This window comes from Diplotaxodon limnothrissa, linkage group LG5 (genome assembly GCF_057381915.1).
Source record: "Diplotaxodon limnothrissa isolate DT_005_m linkage group LG5, D_limnothrissa_male_GT1.1, whole genome shotgun sequence".
NCBI classification, from domain to species: domain Eukaryota; kingdom Metazoa; phylum Chordata; class Actinopteri; order Cichliformes; family Cichlidae; genus Diplotaxodon; species Diplotaxodon limnothrissa.
The window spans coordinates 22076210-22096055 of NC_140600.1; the positions used below are offsets into that span (position 1 = coordinate 22076210).

A 19846-nucleotide genomic window follows, 5' to 3' on the forward strand; every position below is an offset into this window, starting at 1 on the left:
CTTTACCTAACATCATAAAGCACTTGGTGACTGTTGTAATTTGGTGCTTTATAAATACAATTGAAAAACCCTCACTTGGGTTACTGCAAATAATTTGGTGTTTTTTTCTTTTAAATCTTTTTACCTGAACCCTGTAAAAAAATAATAATTCGAAGTCTTTGCACACAGTGCTATAAGCCTGCACAGCTATTCTGTATTCATGCACAGCTCCTACAGCTGTTTGCTTTGCAGTCCCTGGTTTGGTCACTTTTGAGGGAAACCTGCAGTTTACCATTCATCCCGAATGAACACTGACCACCTTTTTACACCTCAGGCCTGTGACTACAGCGCACACCTCTGCCATCATGTGGTCAGAAAGTTAAATCTACTGCATTGGACCGTCGCTCATTCTCCCGAGGTTTCACTTGTTCATCTTGTCACTCCCCTACACCCTCTATCAAACTCCACCACACTTATTTAATTTGTCCCCTTGTCACAATCATATCCAGAGGTTGAAACTCTTGACTCCAGAGAGTTAACTGGAGACATGAGATGAGAGAGGAATCAGAGCCATGGTTAATGGGCCGTATCATGAACAAATACACACACACACACACAAATGTGTGCATGCGCACAAAAACACATGCACACACATATACACAGAGTGCTCTACCAAGCACACCTGAGTCTCCTCCAGAATAACGCATCAGCATTCAGCTGAGACACGGAAATGTCTCTGCAGTCATTAGATAGCACTACAGCATACAATGGATGTAACTGCATGGCATTCAGACAAAGGAAAAATCCATCCATGTTAAAAAATAACATAAAGGAAATCTACCTTTTGCAGTAGCTGGGAACCAGAATATTTAGCAGATATTGATTTAATTTCTCCCCCAAATGCAGAGGCCCAAAGCTTTACGCTAAGAAAAAAGACAGAAAATGACAAGGCAATTTATCCAACAGTTCTCTACATAAAAGAGAAGAAGCAAAATTTAACAAGACAAGACAATAGAGTAGAGAGTATTTTGAGTATTTAAAATATAAAATCCTTTTGATCTATCATTTTAAGCTTCCTTTATGAAATGATCAGTGAGATTATTGAAGAAGATTATCATAAACCTTCACTTTCCTGATAAAAGTTTATAATCTGATGATCTAAACTACAGTTATTGAACCCTCTTATATTAAACTGTAAATAACGTCTACGTGGCATCAAAATTTTGCACTGTGAATATTAAATTAACATCATTTCAGCTGACAAACTTGCCTTTTTATTCCTAAATGGGAAGTAGATTTATTTAATGATATGCTAATTTTAAAAAGCCCATGAAACACTGAATACATGTTTTCAAAAATAATGTGTTGCAGGTCAACTGTCTCCATGTGCAAAACAAACTTTGGTAAAAAGATAATCCTTCTAGCGCTTCCCAAATGGTTTCTCAAATATCCAAAGGGGGAGATTTTTTTTTCCTTTGCACAGTTTTTATTTGTTTTCAAAATCTGTCCATTTCACATTAAATTGCACCTTAAATGAACTTGCTAGGAGAAAAAAAGTATTTTTAAAATATTTTACAGATAGATGCACAGCACTAACTTCCATATAAGTGAGCGTTAACTGCAGTGGAAACTAGATTTATTTACACCTTACACATTATTTTAGATTTTACAGTCTTTCATTTAGACATTTTCAGAACAAATGAAGCTTGGTAAAAACTTATTTCATTAAATTATACAGCATTGAAATAGGTGTCTACAATCTGCTACAAATAGGCCTACAAATAGTTATAACAAAGAAAATGTAAATCACTTGCAGCTAAACAGTTATGTGGGCATTAAATTATTAGATTACACTTGTATAGGACTGGGTGGGGATTCCAGCTATAACACTTCACACTTATGTGTGTTATTATAATGAAGAGTGTGTCTTCTTTATTGCAACTCTTAAAAAATAAAATGATAAAAAAAATTCCCTTTAAGAAAAAGATGCTGTAGTCCATCATATTAAAATGTCTTGTTTTATGAAAAATGAATAGGCGCGTCATGCTTACATTTATGACAGCAAATGCAGGTATAACTGTAGATAAACAGGTAGCATTCACTGCAAAGAACGTTTAGGTCTGCAGTTTAGTTTCCAGATATATCTAAATTCCTCAACCTTATTTTAATTTTTACAACGTTTTTTGACATACATCCAAGAGGCAAGCGGTATTTTATGAGATGCAAAATACGTTTGTTACTAGATACATTTATTTAAATCTAGAACATAATGCATGATTTGAAACGCGGACGTTGTGGTAGTTTAATTATCTGTAAGTCACAAATCGACACGTTCAATGCGAATCAAAGTTGCACAGCAGTTTCTCACTCACACTGACAGAGGGATCCCTTGCTGGGACCCTACCACCTCTACCACATTCAAGCCGACGAAGATCCAGAGCAGAAGAAAGCTGGTGCTGCACACGTGGGAGAACAGGATCCTCCAGTTTCCCTCCATCTCCAACTCTCTTTATAAAATGTGGGTACAGTAAAATCCAGTCCCGGCACCGTGCTGGACCGCTCGACCCCAGTGCACCTTCTCAAACCCGCGCTTCTGCCAGCACGTATCCTACTGTACACCGCTGTATGGACGAGAGAGAGAGAGAGAGAGAGAGAGAGAGAGAGAGAGAGAGAGAGAGTATTACACTCCAGCTTGTCTCTCCAACCTCTCTGCTCCATTGCCTTATCTGAAAATGGGGGGAAAGCCCTTACTCGGCTCTCCGGTGCAGGAATCGCGATTTCTGTGTGTGAGAAAGCCTGAAAAGCTCGGAGAGGCAGGAGATCACTTATATCTAGCAAGACTTCATGCGTTTTCATTTCCACCTCAGCAGAGCAGCACACAGGTGTATGAGACTCTGAGCTGCAGAAGCACAATGCTTTACTTCTGTACTTGTCTTCTGTCAGGTCGAAGGAAACTGGCACTGAATTGTCCTAAAGTTGTAGCATTAACGCTGACGCAGCAGTATAACTGTACACGGCCGCTGGACCGTGCTGCCTCCAGTGTCCAATCTTTTGCCGGTATAAAGGTAATCAGGTGGTGCAAAACGTACTTCCTCTTTTTAAACACATATAAATGGTTAAATATGAATTCTGCTTGGCGTTTGAAGGGGGCATTGTTCACATAAATTGTGGCTCTGCGGGTAATAATGAGACTGCAGATGTGATGAAAGCTTCCGCACTGGCTGCACAACAAAGGAAGAAGAAAACATTCAGTTATTTGGTTTAGCGAAGATGCGGGTAGTCAACCAGAATGAAAGAGAAGAAACACTAATGGGTAACCGTGGAGGGGGGGAAAGAAGCTCGTCTATGATTGGATGAAATCCTGCCGAATGAATCAATCATGGTCACTCAGTGCAACTTTATTTTAAAAACGTCAGTCCCGCGAATTATTTGGGGAGTTGTGAATAAGCTCCTCTCTTGTGGAAACAGTGAAGGTGCAACTAAATGGCTTGCAATAAAAGTGTTGGATTGTGCGCAGTTTTCACTCTCTGGTATTCAGTCAGGCCGAAAGATGTCCCCATCGTCCTGCACCTTAAAGGCTGATTAGGAGGCGATAATGATGTCAAGGCAGCAGGCGGGTTGATGCAGCACGCCTCCCCCCCTCCGTGCCACCATCACCTCACCGGGAATCCTGTTTCGACTTGAAGCTTTTATTAGTTTAGTAATTGCATCATACATCAAAGTTGTGAGGAGCCTCTGCTGCCTGCGACGTGTCGATAAGGCGCCCGCATGTTGGATGACGGACAGTATCATCCAATGTCTTCTCTCTGACCGCCCGCTCTGTTCAGCGGCTCCCAGAAAGCTTTAATTAAGTAAATAAAAGCAACTCGCTCTTATTATCCTTAAGGTCCTTTGCTTTTATCGAGCTAGTTCAAGACGCTTACTGTAGCTCAAGGTGTGCTGTCCTTGTGCAAGCAGTGGCATGGTTTGAGGTTTTCATGTATTAGGATACAGAGTTCATTGACTACATTTCTTATGATCTCCACCCACAGAATGCAGCTTGGGTATATTTCAATATATCTTGTTCTCGTCGCTGCAGTGTTTTATGTAAAGCAGCCTATAGAGAACCCGAGTTATTCCAGGGTCTCTTTTTAAGCATAAATCTGTGTTTTCAGGTAAAAATTTATTTACTGATCTGTAAATTTTACTGCCCCTATCAGCTGAAAGTAGAGTCTGATTAGCTTAAGTCATAATTCAGCTAATCAGGTGCTGAGTTTGATTTACAGCAGCATGAGATCAAATATGATCAATTGAGGTTTGTCTAAGCAACTCTGTTTATAGTGTATCAGAAAAAAACGTGATTCTAGGGGAAAGCAATCTATTTCCTTGATCATTCTCTGATCCCTGACACTTTTCCTCCTGAACTCCAGCTTGATTGCTTTTACTTCCAGTCTATATTGGTCCTCATGGACCCTCTGGTCCCACCCCAGAAAACGTTCACCAAAAGACAGACTTCCAAGCAGTAAAACGTAGTCAAGGTGTAGTCATAATAATATTGTGAGGGGGATGGATTTGGTCCATGCCCTTTGACCTCTATTGTCATGATATGGATCTATGTTGCCTGATATCTGAACAAGTTGCCTAAATGCAGGCTTGTTTTTTTGTTCTTGTTTTTTTTTAAACAGACTTAGTTTAGTTTAGAGTGGCTTGAACTTGATTCTTCTGTAGTTGAAAAGACCCTGGAGTATTTGTGCTTTGTTGACCTCTTGGACTGTCTGGGCTCTTCTGAAGTCTGTTCATTTACTGTCCAGCCTTGAGCTAAAGGTATACCTGAGACTACATGCTTGTTAGGGCAGTTGGTGTTTATATGCATTACTTTTAGGTAGGTGTGTAAATGTTGAACTGGGCTGAATGATAACCATTAAGAAAGTAATGGTTGAGACATCTTCATGAATGGGGAAAAACAGAGGGCTGCAAACACTGAATACACTCAAGAACAAAAAGGCCAGGTTAGACTCTGTAAAAAACAAACAAACAAACAAACAAACAAACAAACATCTAAAATAATCCTCAAGTCCACAATTCTGTTTGGAGATATGATACCATGATTGACTGGCACCAGAAAGATGGGAAGAGAAAATTAAGGAGAAGGAGAGAATCAGCTATCTAAAGCATGCCAAATATCTGATGAACATGATGGAGACCATGTTATCACACAGGCATGTACGGCTACCAGTGGAACTAAGCTATTAGTGTTTGTTGATGATGTGACTTGAGATACAAGTACAGAGGCTGAAGTGTGCAGGCCTATACTCTGTTTAGATTCAGCCAAATAATGTTAAACAGACCAGACAGCACTTGGATAGTGAGTTTCTTAAGACAAAAAAATGGGATGTTCTTTATTAGCAAAGTAAGTCACCTGATCTCAGCTGCTTATTATCTCAGATAACAAGCAGCAACTAAACGTGGCTGCAGTAAAGATCTGGCAAAGCATCTCAAGAGAGGAAACACAGCAACTGACATCAAAGTATTAAAATTAAATATTACAAATATTATCTTTGAAATTAAGTTAGATCATCAAATTACCGTTGTGCCTCTGAAAATGAACATAGAGTAAATGGTTAACTGAAAGCAGTGTGAGTATCTGTATTTACTGTCCTCAACTAAAAGTAAATATTTCCAAATTTATTTCGCAGAATTTATAATATATATATTTATTTATCGTACATTGTTTTGTTAAACACAGATCTACCCACCAAAGTCATGTTATACCATGCATAAATACAATATTACATGCAAGCTAAATAACAGCTGTTAATTTTACTGTGTGCATACTTTATTAGCAGGGTAACAATAGCATCAAGGTAAAAACAGAAAAGTCAGAAAAGTCAAACAAGGGCACTGAAGGAACATGGAGTGAGGAGTAGTGACACAGTAACACACTGTGTAGCACAAAGTGCTCTCTAGTTACACAAGTAAGATTAGTACAATAGCTTTCCTAAGAGCTGTCAACAACAAGAGCTGTCAACAACAACACGGTCTTTATGAGCAGATAGATTTACCCAGGAGATGTTCTGGATGTGTTCAAATCTGTCAAAAATATTTTGGGGAAGTAATTTGGAACAACAACATTTCAATATCAAAGTGCTTTCAGTGATCTGAAAACAGTTTTAACATTCTCATGAAGGTATGAAAAGTAAAGTTTTCCTGGATGAGACAATTTCCAAGAATTCAAGTAAATGTTAACCGACAACAGTACGGCCTCTGATAGTGGGATGGGCTTCTTTTTTTACCACTTAGGTAAGATTTTGTTTCAAAATGAAAGAGAAGTGCTATCATCTGAATTAAAAAAAAGAAAAAAAATCTTTTCATCAGTGCTCTGGAACCCACGACCCAAACAGTTGTAATCTGTGTCTTGACTTGATTGAAAATAAGCCTCTTAAAGGGTTAAACATTGGACACCTCTTGGCATGTTCTCTTGATAATCTTGAGGATTAACCTCACCTTGCAACCCCAGCAGCTGCGGATAACTTAATTCAGGCCACTTCCAATGGTCATTCAGTCTTATGTATTCAGCAAAGGCCATGACTGAGTGAACTGTTCTGGCTTGCTGTGCCATATGTTATTAAGTCTTGTGGTGGACCACTAGAGGGCTCCACTCACACCCAGTGTAAAGGAAGTGTGTTCCTGTGTTTTGTGGCGCGATATGCTGAGTTGTTGTCGAGAGACGAATAAAGAAGGAGTGAGGACTGAGAGCTCTGTGTCGTTAATGCTTACCTCCACATTGGTGACCCCTGACTCGAGCATGCAACGGGCCGCAGATAACACAGACCCCGCTATGGATATATCAGCGGCCGCCGGACCTCCGCCTCCTGTTTCAGCTACGTTCGCTGTGGCGCTGAAACTGCCGGACTTTTGGCTCCATGACCCCCCGTCATGGTTTGTACACGTGGAGGCTCAGTTCGCCCTTCGCGGCATCTCGGCTGACGACACGAAGTATCACCATGTGGTGGCCTCGCTCGACCCGCTGGCCACCCGCCGCGCGATGGCGCTCCTCCGGGACCCACCCGCCCAAGGGAAATACGCCGCCCTCAAAGAGCTGCTTCTTCGGCGCTATGCCCTCTCTGACGCTGAACGAGCCGACAAGCTCCTCAACCTGTCAGGCTTAGGTGGCGGTACTGCGCTCGAGCTCATGGAGAACATGCTATCGTTGCTCGGGCCAGATGACGGTGGTTTCCTCTTCGCCCACCTCTTCCTCCGCCAACTACCGGCCGCCGTGAGAGCTGTCCTCGCGAACTCTCCACTTCTGCCTGCGAAGGATTATCGCTCCCTGGCTGAAGAAGCGGATCGCATTCTCCTGGCTAGCCGCACTTTCGACGTTCACGCCCTGGCTACGGACACGCCGGCGGCACCTTCCACGCCTCCACCTGCCTCCCCCGGAGCATCCGCCCCCTTGCTGACGGCAGGGATTGCTACACGCCGTCGCCGCGGAAAGAGCATCTGTTTCTACCATCAGCGTTTTGGCGACAGAGCGCGTCGCTGCCTGCCGCCTTGCGCTTTCACGGCCCAGGGAAACGGACCCGCCAGCGCGCCGTAGCGGCCGCGACCGCTGGCAATACAGAAAGGCTGCTCTTCATAGAGGACTCGCGCTCCGGGAGACGTTTTCTTGTGGACTCCGGCTCCCAGAAGAGCCTCCTTCCCCCTACCGCTGCCGACGGACTAGCAGCGAACTGTGGGCCGCAGCTCATTGCAGCTAATGGCTCTCCCATCAAAACGTTTGGGGAAAGGTTGGTGACTGTTTGTTTTCATGGCCGGGATTTCCAGTGGAACTTTGTTGTTGCCGCTAGCTCTGTACCTATTTTGGGAGCTGATTTCCTGTGTGCTAATGGACTGCTTGTCGATGTGGCTAACAGACGTTTAATCGATGCTGTTTCGTTTTCTTCGCTACCCTGTTTTACCCGGGCCGCCGAGCCCCTGATTCGAGCTAATGTAGTGACCTCCGGGGATGCTTTTCAGCGTTTGCTTTTACAGTTTCCATCGCTGTCTGTCCCTAATTTCTCTAACACGGTAACGAAGCATGGGGTTGAGCATTATATTCCCACGGTCGGGCCCCCGGTGTTCGCACGCGCGCGCCGCCTCGACCCCGCGAAACTGTCCGTCGCTCGGGAAGAGTTTGCAGCCATGGAGCGCCTTGGCATTGTACAGCGTTCGAACAGTGCATGGGCCTCTCCGCTTCACATGGTGCCCAAATCGGACGGTCGGTGGCGGCCATGCGGAGATTTCCGCCGTTTAAATAATGCCACGGACAATGACCGTTACCCCATCCCCCACATTCAGGATTTTTCTGCCAATCTCGCGGGAACATCAATTTTTTCTAAAATTGACTTGGTGCGGGGGTATCACCAGGTTCCCGTGCGCGCCGAAGACGTTCCTAAAACCGCTGTCATTACCCCCTTCGGCTTGTTCGAGTTTTTGCGCATGCCGTTTGGCCTGAAAGGTGCTGCCCAGACCTTTCAGCGGCTGATGGACTCCGTTTTGCGTGGGCTGCCGTTCGTTTTTGTTTATCTGGACGATATATTGGTGGCCAGCTGCTCAGCAAGCCAGCACGAGTCCCATCTGCGCCAGGTTTTCCAGCGTTTGGCAGCGCACGGCCTGATCATCAACCCTTCCAAGTGCCAGTTTGGGTTGCCTGTTCTGGATTTCCTCGGGCACCGCATTTCCGCTGAAGGTGTGGTTCCGTTGCCCGACAGAGTCCAGGCCGTTTCGGTTTTTCCGCGTCCCACGTCAGTTAAAGCGCTGCAGGAGTTCTTGGGGATGATAAATTTTTACAACCGCTTTCTCCCCAGAGCTGCCCACCTGCTACAGCCACTCTATGCTGCCTTAAAGGGTAAAACAGCCAAAGATCCGGTTGACTGGCTGCCAGAACGCGTCCGTGCGTTTTCCGCAGCTAAGTCTGCGCTGGCTGACGCCGCCCTGCTGGCCCACCCGCTTCCGTCGGCAGAGATCGCGTTGACCACCGACGCCTCTGACGTGGCAGTGGGTGGGGTGTTGGAACAGCGGGTTTCAGGTCTCTGGCAACCGCTCGCCTTTTTCAGTCGTACGCTCAGGGATGCTGAACGCAGGTACAGTGTTTTTGACAGGGAGTTGCTGGCCCTGCACCTCGCGACACGACATTTTCGTTTTTTCCTCGAGGGTCGCAACTTTACTGCGTACGTTGACCACAAACCTTTGACGTTTGCGATGTCCAAGGTCTCTGACCCATGGAGCGCACGCCAGCAGCGCCAGTTGGCGGCCATTTCAGAGTTTACTACAGACATTCAGCATGTGGCTGGTAAGTCCAATCGCGTCGCTGACTGTCTCTCACGTGTGTTGGTTTCTCCGGTGTATGTTGGCATCGACTACGCTGCCATGGCCGCCGAGCAACGTGCTGACCCGGACGTCCTTGCCCTTCAGTCAACGAAAACGGGCCTCGTGCTGGAGGACACCCCGGTGTGGGACGGCGGTCCGCACCTTCTTTGCGACATTTCCACCGGCCGCCCCCGCCCGGTGGTTCCCCGTTCGTGGCGTCGTCGTGTTTTTGACTCGGTGCATGCCCTCTCTCATCCCGGCGTACGGGCCTCGGTCAAGCTGGTCAGCGCCAGGTTTGTTTGGCCGGGCCTTCGCAAGACGGTGAAAGAATGGGCGGCGGTTTGTATCCCATGCCAACGCTCGAAAATCCACCGGCACACACAGGCACCCCTCGAACCTTTCCGTGTCCCAGGTAGGCGTTTCGATCACGTTCATGTGGACTTGGTTGGTCCCTTGCCGCAGTCACAGGGTTTCACGCACCTTTTGACTGTGGTGGACCGCACAACCAGGTGGCCGGAGGCGGTACCCCTGGCGTCCACGACAGCGGCGACGGTGGCCAGGGCATTTTTGTCAACGTGGGTTTCACGTTTCGGCCCCCCTGCTGACATTACCTCGGACAGGGGCCCCCAGTTTGTTTCCGAGCTTTGGTCTGCTATGGCTGACGGCCTGGGAGTCAAGGTCCACCGCACCACAGCATACCACCCGCAAGCTAATGGGATGTGCGAACGGTTTCACCGGTCACTTAAGGCCGCGCTCCGGGCTTCCTTAACGAGTGGCGACTGGGTCGACCGTCTTCCGTGGGTTTTGCTGGGATTGCGTAGCGCGGTTAAAGAAGACCTCGGGGTTTCCCCGGCTGAACTGGTCCTCGGCCAGCCTCTCCGGGTCCCTGGGGAATTCTTACCTGAGAGCCCTCCCCCATGTTTCGATACCTCTTTGTTGCCTTTTCGCCCCCCAAGAGACTCATTTCCTGTTCCTGGTCCTGTGCACCACTGCCTGCCTGACACTTTTGTTCCGAGTTCGTTGGACTCTGCTCGTTTCGTTTTCGTCAGGCACGATGCCCATAGGACTCCGCTGCGTCCACCATATGACGGGCCATACAGGGTTCTTAAACCAGGCAACAAACATTTCATTTTGGACTTTGGCGGTCGGGAGGAAGTTGTCTCTGTTGACAGGCTTAAGCCTGCATATGTTATGCAAGAGGATCAGGTGGTCCCGGCCCAGGCCCCTCGCCGCGGCCGCCCACCTGCCGCCGAGCTGATGGATTCTGTTTTTTCCCCCAGGAGCGACCCAAAATCAACGGAGTCGTCTGCAGCTTTTTCTGACCGCCAGTGCCAGCCTCGCTCCCAGGCTGGGTTGCCCTCTGTCGTTTCCCCATCCCCCCAGTTCAGCCGTTCCGGCCGTTTGCTTAAGCCCCGGGTCCTGGACTAGTTCTGCTGGGTGTTCGGGGGGGGCATGTGTGGTGGACCACTAGAGGGCTCCACTCACACCCAGTGTAAAGGAAGTGTGTTCCTGTGTTTTGTGGCGCGATATGCTGAGTTGTTGTCGAGAGACGAATAAAGAAGGAGTGAGGACTGAGAGCTCTGTGTCGTTAATGCTTACCTCCACAGTCTAACATATAAATACAGATCACATTTCATCATCAAAAATTGGTTGTGTTTTTTTCTTTACTTTTTAATCACTGCTGTGAATTTGTGTAACACATTAATTAGTAATCCAGCTAGCAGTGAAATAGTAATATAATAGTAATATTACACTTGTAACGTGTTGTTATAAATAAATATAGATCAAATAAAAATATTTATTTTTACTTGATGATTAGGTTCAAACCTAACCTTTGCACTTGTTAAAGTGTTTGCATCTTGTTGTTGTTTGTCTGAGTTCTGGGTTTAGGTGGAACTTTAATACAGAGTTATTAATAGCACATCACCGTAATCCTGAGTCCAAACAGCCCGTTACATGAGTTTGTAGCTAAAACGTAACCGGTTACTTCATCGCTTGTTTAATCGAATCTCTCTTTAAGAACTAGTCTTAAGCCAGCCTTCAGAATAAACTTTGTTGCACACAGAGAGACAAAATTGTTCACATCAAACTAATTCCACATAATATAATTAATGCAATGATATATTTACCATTGTCATTATCCTACACAACAAGCACTTCATGGCTTTGTCACCCTGAAGTAAATATTTTATTCATATAGACTATAAAAATACTCAATATATATGTTTTGCTTTCTGACAGAAATCTGTTATTAGTAATATAGTTTCAAAATTAAGTTTGTTGAAGACATTTTTATGCCAACATTCAAGAGAAAAATATTTTAAATCCTCGGACCATTTTGTATAACCCTTCCTTCCCCAACTCACTCAAATCCTAAAGATAAAACTACTCTTGAAGAAAAAAGGATAATTTAATCACATTTGAACTAATTTGTTACACTATTACTGTCATTTTATTGATCTAAAAAATAATTTCCAAGAAAGATGATCATGTTTCTTACGCTGCTGTATTCAAAATTAGCAACTTAGAGAGTTTAATTATGCCTATGCTTTTTCTATACAGAGCAGTAGCACTAAAAGATGCATATTTGAAAAAGTTACAGTTTGATTTTTTTAAAAATATATATATGTCCTCATCTCAAGAAGTCACTAGGATGAGTGAGAAAATGTTTCTCCCACAGAAAACGCAACGTCTAGATGAACAGAATCAACTTTTTGGGGCACACAGTCCTAATTACAGTAGTTAGCACATGTTGTGAAACACCTCTCTCTAAGCATTTCACAGACAACTAAATCAGCAGTCTGATTTAGTTGTCCTCTGTGAGGGGGAGCAGTCACAAATAATCTTATATTATTGTATTTTTATTTTTGTTGTATTGTCTTGCTTTTCTTCTGTACTTGCTCAGTGGGTTGAGCGCAGCAACAAGCACTGCCTGTTTAAATCCTTTTACAATTAAGAAAAGGGTGGGGGATCAAGGACCATCATTTTGGAGGAATTACTCTTTGGTAAGTCCAGATCTGGAGGATTTATTCTTAGACTCGAGTCGTCTAATCTCCACTGTCACACTCGAGTAGTGAGATATTGAACTCTGAGCACCTCCAGGGAAGAAAAGACGACCATACCACTTTTTTTCCTATAGTTTTGCATCCATGCAGCACTCTGGATCTTTACAAAATGCTTCTTTTTACCTGGGTCCGCAGGGGGAACCCTCTCTTCCACGGGCTGGCTACATCATTCTGTCCATCATTATGGCCATTTTTACTGGTCCGGCCATCACCCTCAACGCTACAGTGATTATTGTATCCCTCCTGTACAAGCAGCTGAGGCAGCCGCTCAACTATGCTCTAATGAACATGGCTGTGGCTGATCTGGGCACAGCCATGACCGGAGGAGTGCTTTCTGTGGTCAACAACGCCCAAGGGTACTTTTCCCTGGGCAGAACAGGCTGTGTGATGGAAGGTTTTGCTGTGTCCTTGTTTGGTAAGTTCAAAGAATACCACATGGAGTACAGTGTCATTAAAAGTACTTTCACCTCCACTAGCGTCCGTGAAAATTCAAATTTTATTTTATTTACTTATTTATTTATTTTAGGTATCACATCTCTGTGCACCGTTGCTCTGATCGCAGTGGAGAGGATGTTTGTGGTGTGTAAGCCACTGGGACAAATTACCTTCCAAAAGAAGCATGCAGTTGGAGGTGTTATATTATCTTGGCTGTGGTCCCTGACATGGAACCTGCCTCCATTGTTTGGATGGGGAAGGTATGAGTTGGAGGGTGTTGGGACATCCTGTGCGCCAGACTGGCACAACAGAGACCCTCAAAATGTCTCCTACATCGTGGTTTACTTTGCGGTGTGCTTTGCTGTTCCTTTTGCCATCATCCTGGTATCCTACACCAAGCTAATGTGGACGTTACACCGGGTGAGCTATTATAGCGTTGAAAAAATAACACACATACTTTTAAGTTATGGTGTTAAAGTCATCTGCGGGATTTGTAGCGCAATGGAAGTATGTTTTTGAATTTACATTATAACTCTGATCACTAGTAAAATCTCTTATTTTTAAATTGATCATATTTAACTGACAGCTTTAGGCTACACATACTACTCACAATAAAGACAATATACTATAAGAAGCAGAGGTGTGGACTCGAGTCACATGACTTGGACTCGAGTCAGACTCGAGTCATTAATTTTATGACTTTAGACTTGACTTGAAAAAATGTTCTAAGACTTGTGACTTGACTTGGACTTTTACACCAATGACTTGGGACTTGAATTGGACTTGAACCGGTTTACTTGAAAAGACTTGATATTTTACCCCAAATATAAAATTTAACATGCATATTATATAGAGATTGAAAATGTGACGTCATTCACGGGTAGAACCGCAAAGGATTCTGGGAACTCGTGGCAAGCGGTACTAGCGCACGCAGGCTTTCAATTAAAATCAGTTATACAGCGATAAAAAGAAACACAAAAATGTCAAGAAGCCGTTGTATTATTAACTGCAATAGCCGGTCGCATGACAGCCACGGGAAGCCGACGGGTAAAGAGATCGGTTGTTATCGGATTACGTCATTGAGGAGAAATTGTTCGAGCCATGTTTCCGAAGTAACAAAGACGCGACGGATGGCCTGGATTGCAGCCATTCAAAGATCAAATATAACGTCCCAGAACACTCCAGCTCACAGGTTAGTCTGCTCCAAGCATTTACACGAAGGTCAGTGTTTTTTAGTAGTTAATGCGTCATTTTTCTTAACATAATTGGTGATATAGGTTACAAGCAAGTCTGGCGCTGAACAGAAATTGTCGCGCTATGCTCCTTTATTTATTGTGCATAAATAGTGAATTGTCCTGACACAATATTGCGTTTCGCTTCTGTTATTATGGTACATTGACAAAAACATATACTTTTATTCACAGGATAAAACAGGTTTTTTGTATCACTAATTGCCCAGTACGATTACAGCATACAATATTGTTGTCACTGCTACATTTCTGTGATGGGTACCAGAAATTATTTCCACTGCTAATTAATTACCGTTGAGCTCAAAGGTCCTATTAATAAACGGTTAACGAATGTGTATTTATGATGACGATTTGTGAGACTGGTAAACTTATGATACGTACGATGGTCTTTCGTTCTACACGGTGCATTTCAAGGTCCTGCACCCATCCGTCGGTAAACTGTACCTGGGCTTGTTGCAGTGACCTGAAGTTACTAAACTTCATGATCGTATGCACTCACTCCAAGAACCGTATGATTATAAATATGCATATAAATATGCTACGATGAGATAGCTGACTTCATCTAACTAGCAAATGTTTTCCAGGCTACGTTGGTGATGCAGTTTTTTTTTTTAAATGATATTTTTTTTAAAAATATCATTTATTTATGTATGATATTTTTGTCATGCGATTTTAAAGCCGGTCCTACAACCGCATCCAAGAATAACATGCAGCTTATCTCAGAACTGTCGGTGAAAATTATTCTTGGAGCTAGGTTTAATTGAGCTGCATTTTAAAGAGGTGCAATTTCACAATTTGTGTATATTTTCTAAGTTCACTATTTTGTCATGTGTTGAGAAAAACACAGATTTTAAAATTACATGGTCTAATATTTACATTTATATAACTGCAACATGCTTTTTTTCGTTTTTTTTAACGACTCGAAAGGACTTGAAATTCAAAGTTTCAGACTTGTGACTTGACTCCGACTTTTACACCAGTGACTTGAGACTCGACTCTGACTTGCCTGACATTACTTGAGACTTGACTTGAGACTTGAGGATAAAGACTTGAGACTTACTTGAGACTTGCAAAACAATGACTTGGTCCCACCTCTGATAAGAAGTGTGTAAACTTTATGATACTGTGTTTTATTTTTCTGTTTTTTAAAGGTTAAATCAGTTCTTACCAGCTTTTTTAAAATTCTAATCCTGTTCAGTAAAGTGTTTAGTGTCTAGCTGGGGCTTCTTGTCACTTTCAGTTCAGTCTTGAATCTTACTGCAGAGATGTTTCCTCTCTAAATGTCTTTAGTGACCCTATCAGTAACACACCATTTTACAGGTATCAAAGATGGCTTGTGTGGAAGGTGGCGCAGTGGCTAAAGGGGAGATGAAGGTGGCGTCCATGGTGATCCTGATGGTCCTGACATTTCTGATCAGCTGGATGCCGTATGCCACCCTGGCCATGCTTGTGGTGTACAACCCAGATGTGAAGATTCATCCTCTGGTGGGCACAGTGCCTGTTTATCTGGCCAAGAGCAGCACTGTGTACAATCCCATCATCTATATCTACCTCAATAAGCAGGTAATAATTGTATTCAGCCAGATATGGTAAACACATTGAGGGGAACTAGTGAATCAACTTTTTTCCGTCACATGAGCACCACCCAGTGGGGATAAAATGTATTACACAGCTATTCAGGAAATACAGGAATAAATACAACACTGTTTCTGTTGGTATTATATAACTTACAGATTTGATATATTTTACGTTGAATATTCCAGTTTTAATGAGAAAATTTTAAATTTGTCTACAGTAAATAAACCATTTCACCCCAGTTTAAAACGAGCAAAGGGTTTAGAGTCTATTTTTGTTTATTTTTAATTTTACAGTTACCTTCACATATGATCAATTCTCCCATAAAGCCAGTAAAACATATTTTCAATAGACACAATAGACACACAGGAGGGGTTGTAGTTACAGACATGTATGTTTTTTCTTAAATGCATATTTCTGTGCTTACAAAAGCCTTATTATATGTTTATACTCTCTTTTTAAAGCATATGTGTAGGGTTGGCAATGAGTTACATTTTAAAAGTTATTTTTATTTTGTCACACTTTAATATCACTGTTAGTGTTTGTTTTGTTGTATATGATATAACCTACAATCTAAAAGCCTATCTAATGTACATAGTTTCTACTGTATATGCTGATAAATCAGAAATGTTATTATTGACTTACAATAATAGACTGTGATATATGTTTCCTTTAGTTCCGTAAATACGCTGTACCCTTCCTGATGTGCGGGAAAGAGCCATGGGAGGACGATGAGGCATCGGAGGCGACAACAACTGTGGAGATAAACAAAGTGTCTCCTTCCTGAAATGTGCAAATGCAACATGCTTGTAAAAATTCATTTTGCAGACGTCTTCTGTCACATTACACAAACGTCAGTGAAGTTATGCGTTTGAATTATTTGTTTTGATTTGCGAGGCGACACTCACAGCAACTGTCTGTCTGCTAAAAAGTGTAGAATGCAAAGAGATTAGAACAGCATTTCAGCATAAGTTTATTCAATGATGATCAATAGAAAATAAAATATCAGTATCGATTCAAAGAAAATCAAGGCCAAAATAAAATAAAATAAAAAATACAAAAAATGTATTGATACAAAACCTAGAGGGTTATAGTAAAGCATTTGCTACTAAGAGAAAAGATGTTTACTCAATAAAAACATTAAGGAGCAGATATCAAGACTTTCAAGTAGAGAACATTACCATGGGTCTTTCCATATTGTACATATATTACATTATCTTCTATTTTAATACAGCTTTCTGAACATTAATAGTAGTAATAGTAATTATAATCATAACAAGATGAAGAAAACTAATAGAAACGTTCAAATCAACATGTGTTTCTCTGTAAACTGGTACTTGATCATTTTATTTTATTTTTTCTCCTACCTGCAAAACAGAGGAACAGTGCACCTTGAAAAATGTTTTTAATACTCTTTCATTCCCAGCATTATGAGGTGAGGTGTAAATGACAAATATAGATTCCACTAAACCATACACACAGTCACAAAAAGTACAAAATTGTCTCACCTTAATACACAAATCTGTTTAGAAAAGGGAGAAACAAAAAGCACTATACAGTTACTTGTGCAAAGACAAACAGCTATGTGCTAATATTTAAATACCATTGGTAGACTGAACCAAATCATTATATTCTTTTTTTCTTTTTTCAGGAATCCCTGACATGAGGTAAAAGTAAGTTCTTTTAATCTTTAGTTTAACACAACTTTTAAAAGTGTTTACAAAATAATGCATATCTTCAGTTCATCAGTACTGTAATTGCTACGAATAGTACAATGTGCCTTTTATGTGCATTGGTCCTTTTTATGACAGTTATCAACAAAAGGACTACAACACTTTTTTTTTTTTTTACTCACAAACAATTCAAAGAGCCCTTTCAATGTGCACACAAAATGGAAAACCTACATTTTCATGACAGTATTCGGTTGAATTAGAGTACAGTATGCACTCGCCTACAACAGCAGGTCACATTAACCCTTAAACGCTCTATGGTAACGCCTGAAATAGCCCACCTCAATTTATTTAGTCCAGTATCTTTATGCAAGAGAAAAACGGATGATGAATGGTTAAAAGATATTTTGTTGCCTTGTGTTTTTAAACTTGTGGGCTCCAGCTACTCCTTTATTTAAACGTACCCAGTGTGGGGTTTGCCATTCATTTTCATACAGTCACACTAAAATCCACGTTCAGCCCTAGTTAATCTCAACGAATCCACTGTGGGATACTGGGACAAACAGATAAGCTGTGACAATGATATGTCTTCACCAATGCCTAACGAGGTATACTATACGCAGGAACCAGGGAGGCTGAGAAAGAAAGGTTGGGGGTGTGGGGGTTAGTATTGCTTTGCCTCTCTGCAGCATCCTGACACCAGGACACCCTCAGTACTTTCACCTAGAACACATGTTGGGGCTGTTTCCGGCCCTTGGATGTGTGCATGTGTCTTCTGCCACCTAAGCCCTCTCCACATACAGCATGAAGGCTAAGATGTGATAGCTAAGATTCGGTACAAAGGTCTAACGAAACCCTGCCATGACCAACAAAGAGTGAAATTCCCAGCATGAGCTTTGAAAGTGTTAATTTATCCCTGTTATTACCATCTATCAGTTTTCGTTCTTTCAGCAGCAAAAAGGCATTTCAGTAGGGGCTGACAAAAACCTAGGTTTGACTCCGAAGCCAACTGAAAAAAGCAGCATTGTTAATGCACTACGCATTTTAAAATACTGTGCACAAAATATGCAAACAAATGTGTTCGTCACATCTGTGAGAAATTTCAGCACTGGATCCTTGAGGCTTGCCTTCTAAAAATGCTCCATTGTCGGTTTGATGAAGTAACAAGTGTACTCCTATGCTAAGGAAACAAAGCATATCTTGTGCGGTAGTGTCGCCACATAAGCAGAACCTCTAAAGAATGCTGTCGTCATAGGCAAAATAAAAGGTGCATATTGGCAAAAAAAAAAAAAAGCAAATAAATATCCGAACAGTTTACCTAATAAAATAATGCAAGTCTGCTTTTATAGTATAACATGAGTCACAAGGGTCCATATTGCTGATCTTTTAAATGATACATAATTACAAAATATAGAATATCTCTTTACAAAGTTTCTTTTGTTATATAATACAATTTACAGCATATCAACTATGAAATATTAATCAGGCTATTCTAAAGTGTTAAAATAACCTGCCTGCTAGTGCATTTATCACAAATGCTTTAGTTGCTTGAAAAGTACATATCTCAAGTTGAATGATGCTATAAGTAGGACTGTTAGTTCCTGCATAATCTGGTGCAACTCAGCTCTCTATCTCACTATTTCACTCAGCTCTAGCGATCTTTAAACGATCTGCGCTAACGACGAAGGGGTCGAGTTATTCTAAAAACTATGTGAGGAGATATGCCTTTCTATGCTTGCATTGAAAACTTGCATGATATGCCAAACCTTAAAAAAGTGACTGAGGTAATGACATCGAACATCTGATTGTCATCACCCTTAGAGACCCACCCTCTAGAGCATCTCACACCTTTGCCAGTTGGTCCATCTCTTTCACTGGCATCAGCGTTATTGTCTTTGACTGGCTGCAGGCAGAACCTGTATATTACCATCAGGTCAAAGCCTTTGGAAGGAAGATCCAGTCTGTCCCTCTGTGCTCAACAGGAATGGTAACTGGCTCTGTGCTGTGACCTCCACGGCTGGCAGGTGGAGAACAATTAAACGAACAGGACTTGTGTGTCTCTCATCCCTATGCCTTTTCGCTTCACTTTAAAGGCACTTCTTTGGGTCAGAGCCAACAGATGCATTTCTTTTAAATTTTCGCAAATCTATAAGGGTCCTAATGTGCAGAATCCTCCAGCCTCTGCTATAAAGTTGTGATGCAGATCATCTCGTCTGCCAGGTCCTCCTCGTAAGGACCTCTGGGTTCTGTCTCTGGCTCTTCATCACTGTAGCTGGCTGCGGTGTCCGGCAGTTCATAATCCCTTGGAGTCAGAAGGGGAAACACATTTACCCCATTGATACCCGGGGACATTCCTCCATTCAGCAGGTGGCTGGCTGCACTCTCCATCTCATCTATCGTCATCTCACATGCATCTGCTATCTCGTGCTTTGTGGCAGCGACAAACTTGGGATCCTTGGCATATCTCCCAAGTCCTTCTGATATCAAAACCTGTTCGGAGGAATTTGAAGAAAAATATCTCAGTGTGGATTTTTTTAGGACTGTG

At 42.5% G+C, this 19846-nt stretch overlaps 3 protein-coding genes across 7 annotated transcripts in view; 1 reads left to right on the plus strand and 2 right to left on the minus strand.

The window, feature by feature from the left end:
- The window catches only part of cacna2d3 (calcium channel, voltage dependent, alpha2/delta subunit 3), a 34376-nt gene extending 31900 nt beyond the window's left edge, over nt 1–2476 (minus strand). The window contains exons 1-2 of one of the 3 annotated variants that reach the window (XM_085354244.1): nt 2352–2476; nt 821–902 (exon numbers count right to left, since the gene is read on the minus strand). In XM_085354244.1, the coding sequence (XP_085210370.1) occupies nt 821–902; nt 2352–2476 (207 nt within the window). The remainder of the gene's footprint in view (nt 1–820; nt 903–2351) is intronic. The other 2 variants (XM_085354245.1, XM_085354246.1) reach the window with 2 other exon arrangements.
- A 9979-nt stretch (nt 2477–12455) lies between these two features.
- LOC146632283 (parapinopsin-like) lies at nt 12456–16418 on the plus strand. Its single transcript, XM_085354247.1, has 4 exons — nt 12456–12786; nt 12898–13226; nt 15377–15619; nt 16308–16418. Exons 1-4 carry the CDS (start codon nt 12456–12458, stop codon nt 16416–16418), a joined length of 1014 nt encoding a protein of 337 aa, XP_085210373.1.
- Nucleotides 16419–19485: 3067 nt separating this feature from the next.
- cacna1da (calcium channel, voltage-dependent, L type, alpha 1D subunit, a) overlaps nt 19486–19846 on the minus strand; it is a 58435-nt gene continuing 58074 nt past the window's right edge. For all 3 annotated transcript variants that reach the window (XM_085354250.1, XM_085354249.1, XM_085354248.1), the window contains one exon: nt 19486–19791. In XM_085354250.1, coding sequence (XP_085210376.1) covers nt 19486–19791 — 306 coding nt within the window. The remainder of the gene's footprint in view (nt 19792–19846) is intronic.

What these genes read in the sequence shown, in the direction of transcription:
- LOC146632283 (XM_085354247.1), top strand. Translation starts at nt 12,456, where the DNA reads ATGCAGCACTCTGGATCTTTACAAAATGCTTCTTTTTACCTGGGTCCG. An exon ending in TAATGTGGACGTTACACCGG is followed by an intron (nt 13,227 to 15,376) that starts GTGAGCTATTAT and finishes ACCATTTTACAG; the next exon opens with GTATCAAAGATGGCTTGTGT. An exon ending in ATATCTACCTCAATAAGCAG is followed by an intron (nt 15,620 to 16,307) that starts GTAATAATTGTA and finishes TGTTTCCTTTAG; the next exon opens with TTCCGTAAATACGCTGTACC.